Source organism: Cicer arietinum, chromosome 5, assembly GCF_000331145.2.
Source record: "Cicer arietinum cultivar CDC Frontier isolate Library 1 chromosome 5, Cicar.CDCFrontier_v2.0, whole genome shotgun sequence".
NCBI lineage: Eukaryota > Viridiplantae > Streptophyta > Magnoliopsida > Fabales > Fabaceae > Cicer > Cicer arietinum.
In genome coordinates, this window is record NC_021164.2 from 58,453,528 (window position 1) to 58,459,288 (window position 5,761).

General features: G+C 28.9%; 1 protein-coding gene across 4 annotated transcripts in view; it reads right to left on the reverse strand.

The window, feature by feature from the left end:
* Window positions 1-3,461, reverse strand: part of LOC101514366 (uncharacterized) — an 8,254-nt gene extending 4,793 nt beyond the window's left edge. The window contains exons 1-6 of one of the 4 annotated variants that reach the window (XM_012715881.3): window positions 3,180-3,461; window positions 1,118-1,298; window positions 939-989; window positions 676-851; window positions 388-465; window positions 180-291 (exon numbers count right to left, since the gene is read on the reverse strand). In XM_012715881.3, the coding sequence (XP_012571335.1) occupies window positions 180-291; window positions 388-465; window positions 676-851; window positions 939-989; window positions 1,118-1,172 (472 nt within the window). In that variant the 5' untranslated portion in view covers window positions 1,173-1,298; window positions 3,180-3,461. Of the gene's footprint in view, window positions 1-179; window positions 292-387; window positions 466-675; window positions 852-938; window positions 990-1,117; window positions 1,334-2,102; window positions 3,091-3,179 lie in introns of those variants that run through there. The other 3 variants (XM_012715880.3, XM_027334867.2, XM_027334868.2) reach the window with 3 other exon arrangements.
* Window positions 3,462-5,761: the final 2,300 nt, after the last annotated feature.

The following is a 5,761-nucleotide window of genomic DNA, read 5'->3' on the forward strand; positions in this document are numbered from 1 at the left end:
GTAAATTTATGTTACTTTAGTTAGAGACATAGAATATTTCCACTAGGTCACTGTGTACACTCCTGATATACAGAACTACTTCTATCTTGTTACTTTAAAATTTAAATCTTCTGTTCAATGATCAACATCAATGACAAGCATTGCACCATCTGTTCACATCGTGTAATGCAAATTACTACCTCTTAAGGAAGTATCGATCACTTTGATGGCTATGGTCATCAATGGCCAGCAATTCAAGCAAACATCAGCACCCCTGCAGCAGTATCTGACATCATCATAATCTGTCATATCCTACAAATCCCCCCGTGAAAATAAAGAGGTTAACAAATGTTAAGAAGGCCAAAGCATCTAAAGGTTTCATTAGGAGACTCGAGTTGGAAATCTTACTATATCAAAAATCAACTCCCTCTCAACTGGAGCAAAGACATTATTATCACCCTGTGCATAGGCATGCCTTTTTGCAGGCTGAACAACATATAAAGAATTATTAGGGGGAAAAAGGAACTGGCTAATAGATGGAAAAAAATACATTACCAATATGATTATTCGCAAAACTTTCTTATTGCTTCTAATGACCACAACTGCTACTACTATTAATCAATAAATGCTGCACCAATTATAACAAAAATGAAGCATGATAACATTGAATTAGAGAGAGAGAGAGGGAAATGTTACATCGACTGTGTAAACAGGTCCAATGTCAATCTTTAAAGGGCATTTTTCCTTGATGGAGTTTTCGAGCTCAAGGGCATTGTTGAAAGATTGGAACCGCAGATAAAAATCCCCTTTCAGAGTGAAGGAAAATTCCCTTCTTCCAAAGTAAGATTGATCACAACCAGGATGTTTCCCATCTACAATTATTTTAAACCCACAAAAATAAATCAGGATACACACTTATTTAACACATTCATCATAAGCAAGAGTTTGAAAAATGCTACCGTGGCCATAAGTCATCCATTTAAATATATCAGCAAAAGGAAACAGCTTTCCTGGAAGAAAAAAATAAAAGAAGAGAAGAGAAAATATCCAAGTGGTTAAAACCCAATACAAATCAGATAGAAATTACACTAATTTTCCACACACAAAAACAAATAAATAGGAATTGAATGCATCTAACCGTAATAAGGTTTGAGATAATTGTGATCAAAGTCGGATTCTTGTTGTGGGATCATTTGTATGAAGATTGAAGATGACTTGCAAGATGAGAAGTGAATGAAGAAAGAGTAAAGTGATGATGTACAAGTGTGATGGCAGGAAGACAAGAAGAATATTTCTCCTTGGATATCTAGGCCTTGCGGCTTCCCATGCACCAAATGATTTCTCAAAGTCAAAACTAAAACACAAAATCTACCAAATAATTAAGAGAATAAACTTCATATGAATCCTCGTAAGTCACAACTAAGGCTAAAAGTGTAATTGTAATTTCATTTAGATGGTGAGTTTCAAGTAGGACAATTCACATGTTGAGTTTCAAATTCAATCATCTTGACCATGGTTGGTCAAACTTGTTATCGCTATTACCAAATTGGCCGTGGCACTTATGAAGCACTAACACATAGACGTACACAACATCGACACTAACACATATAACAAGTAATAATTTAAGAAAATAGTAGTGATTAAATATAACTACATGTGTTTGTGTCGTTGAACACACCTTCAATCTGAAGTGTTGGTGTTGCATTTAGGGGTGGGCAAAGTTCAGTTCTTAACTAGAACGGCTTGAAAATTGAGCTGAACCGGTTTTCACTTCGAAAAAATCGAACCGAAATGATTTTGATTTACTTAGAGTCGAACCGAATTGGTTCTTTAAATCAATGAACCGGTTTATTGCTCTGAACCGAACTGTTTTATTCTTATAGGCCAAATTTTACATAATTACCTTAACTACTTCTAAAAAAACACTATATAATCATTTTTCCACATCCTCAAACAATCATTTTTCCACATCCTCAAACTCAGATTTGTGAGAAAATGAAAGAGCATGTTAACTTTTAAGCAAATCTAAACATACTCCTCATGCTTCTAAAATCAGGAAGCTAATAACTTAAACAAGCATGTTAACTTAATTTGACCATCTACATAAAAAGATTCCCACCTACCCAGTCTGTTTCTTCCCATTCCAGCTTAGAAAAGATTCCCACCATTACACAATCACTTATCACCGATACATCCTCTACACCTTCACTTACTATTCCCACTTGAAAATCCATTAAACTAACCCATAAATATATATTATTTGTTATATCTTAACAAAAGTTATTATGCCCCCTGTATGTCTTTACAGCAATCATATTTTGGATGTATCTGTGATGTTGGTGGAACATGTGAGAAGACTAACTTTAACTCCAACCATAAACCTCTCCATCTTAGAGACAAAGTTACATAATTGCCAATGCTGAACCAATTCAAGCAGATTCTGTTGCAAATGATCCTCACTGGCTTCATCACAGACACCTACGCCGCAAACAGGCTCATCAACTTCTCTACTCATTCCAATTATGTTCCTTTCCATTATTCCCTCCAAATATATATTGTTCATTTCCATGAAAAATAAATTAATTAATTTTTCACATTCTTCTATGTTTATTGATTATAACTTACCAAAATGATTAGACATAACAATGTTTAGATACAAAATGACTTCAATATAGAGCAAGAAACAATCAAATTAACACAGAATGGAACGAAATCAGAGAACTAATATTTCATAATCCATAACAAGTGATAATTCAAAAAACCACCAAATTCAATAAACAAAAGTAAAAAAAAGGGTTCAAAATTCAAAGCAAGTAAAAGAAACTCTTTCGTCAGGAACGCACAAATGAAAGGCTGCATATAAGAACAATAGCATAGATAACACAATCCTTGAAAACAACATCAACAACACTCTTCACCACCATTACTGTTTGTAGCTTCAAGTCAAACATCAATTTGGAAGCAATATCATGTTTGACCGAATGGTACAGAAAGAAGCAAAATGGCTTCAAATGAACAAAAAGAGTCACTAAAAAAATGGAATAAAATAATCAAAGGCAACTATCAATTCATAAGTTTACAAATACAGAGAAAAACTCAGGAAGCATGAATACAAAGTTTAAGCAATTACCAATTCATAACTTCAAAAATACAGAAATGCAGAACTGTTATACACAAAAACTGAAAACGAAAGTGAAAACCTGAATGAGAAGAGAGAGACGGAGGATCGCACAAAGAGAGAAGTGTCGCGCGAAACCCTAAAATGAAGATATTTAAAAAACCATATTCTAAAATACAAAATATTTACAGTAACTGTCTTAATGATCTTAAGGAAAAAACACCCCCCACAAATGCTGACACTTTAGGGTAAAATTAGATCTTAAAATTCTAAGGTCTACTCCGATAAATGATTGTTGTTGATTTCCCGGAACATATAAAAAAAAAATAATGAAATAACCAGGGAGCTCTCTCAACAGGAATACTAGAACAAAAAATAACAAAATGGGATTCTAATTTTTTTAAATCAATTCGAACAAAAAGTATATATTTTTTTTTTTAATTTAATGAATCAATTCAGTTTAAAATTGGTTTGATTCAATTTGATTCTTCAAATAAGTTCTGTTTTTTTTTTTTTGTCGTGTAATGATGAATTTAATTTTGTTTTTATTTGATCGTGTATTTATAAAATCTGCAATTCTTTAAATTTGATTGAGTTAGAGTTTAAAAATAAATTCAATCAAAATTTAAAATTAAATAAGAGACATATCAAAACCGTCTTTTATACACTCTAATTATGAAGAGATATAGATATAAAGTAGTTGTTAGAAAATATAAGAAGTATGTGCATCATTGTTTAAAACATTATAGCAACTTTTTCTCCAACTTCAATTATAAGAAAAAATTTGGAGGTATTTTAGTATTATTTATAAGAAAAAGTTGTGACTTTTAATATTTTAAATGATTTTTTTATTTTTATTTAATGTTTATATTTAAATATTAGTAAATGTATTTAATGTCTCATTTTTTTATAAAAGATATATTTGTACAAATATTTAAAAAGTGATAGTAATAAATAAATTTATTGATATTAATGTTTTTTTTTCTTTTTATAATAGGAATAAGACGAGTATCCTATATTAAAATTAATATTAAATGACAAATATGAAATTCGCAATACAAATAAATGGCATTGAATTAAAATAAGAAATATGTTAAACATATCATTCAGAGGCATTAGAAAGAGTTTATGTTACAAATATCTTAAATTAAAAATTATTAAAAAAAATAAAAATAAAACATATTCAAATTATATGTAAATTTAACTCAAACAAATATCATGTCCCAAATTTAAATATAGAATTTTGCAGTTGTGTACAATTTTTTTTATCGTTTCATCTAAACAAAAAAAGTGTAATCACAAAATAAATATTAAATAAATAATATTAAATATATTTAAATAATTAATTATAACTTTATTTTTACATAAAGAAACTTCTTTTTCATAATTAATTATAACTTAAGCCATAAAAAATTACAATCTAAAATATCCCGCTTCTCCTTTTTGTGCCCAGTTTTCTCCTTCTCTATTTTCTGATATTCTTAATACTATATTTTTTTTTCATTTGTAGATTTTTTATTCTTTTTTATTTTTTTTTCATTTTATTTTCTCTATCATTGCAAAAGGGAGAAATGTTTTTTTACAAAATTCATTCGATTTATTCTTACCATTTTTAGATAATTGTTTTAAAAATATTAACTTCTCTTTTTTTTTTTTTATATTCAAGATGATAAATATCACCAAAAATTTATACACACAACTATAAGGTTTCAATTACGAATTCGTAACATAATTTTCAATTCAATAATTTCAGTATTTGTTAGTTAAGATATTACTTAAGAGCTATTAACTTCTCCCTTAATTCAACTAAAAACATACATTCAATTATATCTTAAAAATATATTTTTTTTGGGTAGAAACTATTAGTCATGAATTGAGATGCGCTTTGTTTTCTATAGCTCAATTGGAGGTAATTTTAATTGAAGTGCGTCGAATACTAGATGTTGATATCTCTCATAGTAAGAATTCAAATCAATGTTCACTACGTTGTGAGAGTCTAATCTCTTTTGTCAAATCTAACTATATATGTTGATCGTATTAAAAAATTTAAAAATCATTATTCAATAATTAAAATACATCTATAAACACAACTAACATATAAATCAACTAAGCAAACAACAAGAATTTTCAAATGAAATCCAACAATTAAATTATAACAACAACAAGCAATGGTAGAAAGAAAAAAAAAAGTATATGTCACATAAACATATTGAATTCACAGGGTCCGCATAGTCAAAATCTATTTGTTACCTCAATCAACGACCTTTGTAGTAAATTAGTAGTTATGTTAAGTTTATTGGATTTGAATCTAATATCCCCTTCTTATAACTCATTTGACGTTTCTTAACTCACCAACAAAGGTATCAATGCATAAGTGGATTTAAACGGGTTGATTCGGTTTGGATACGAACTTGAATGAATTGGATAAAAATGTGTGTTAAATTGGGTTGTGTTATCAGATTTGTGGATCAATTTGGTTCAAGTTTTGTGTATATGTGCATATCTTACACCACTTGGAGTTTTTTTAACATATAGTTTCTAGAAAAATTGAGATTTAAGTAAAGTCTGATCAAGAAATCGAATTCTTTCAAACAATTTGTTTTTAACTGAAATTCTCTCTCTAACTAATAAAATCTTATATAAAATTAATATTGTTTTAATTAA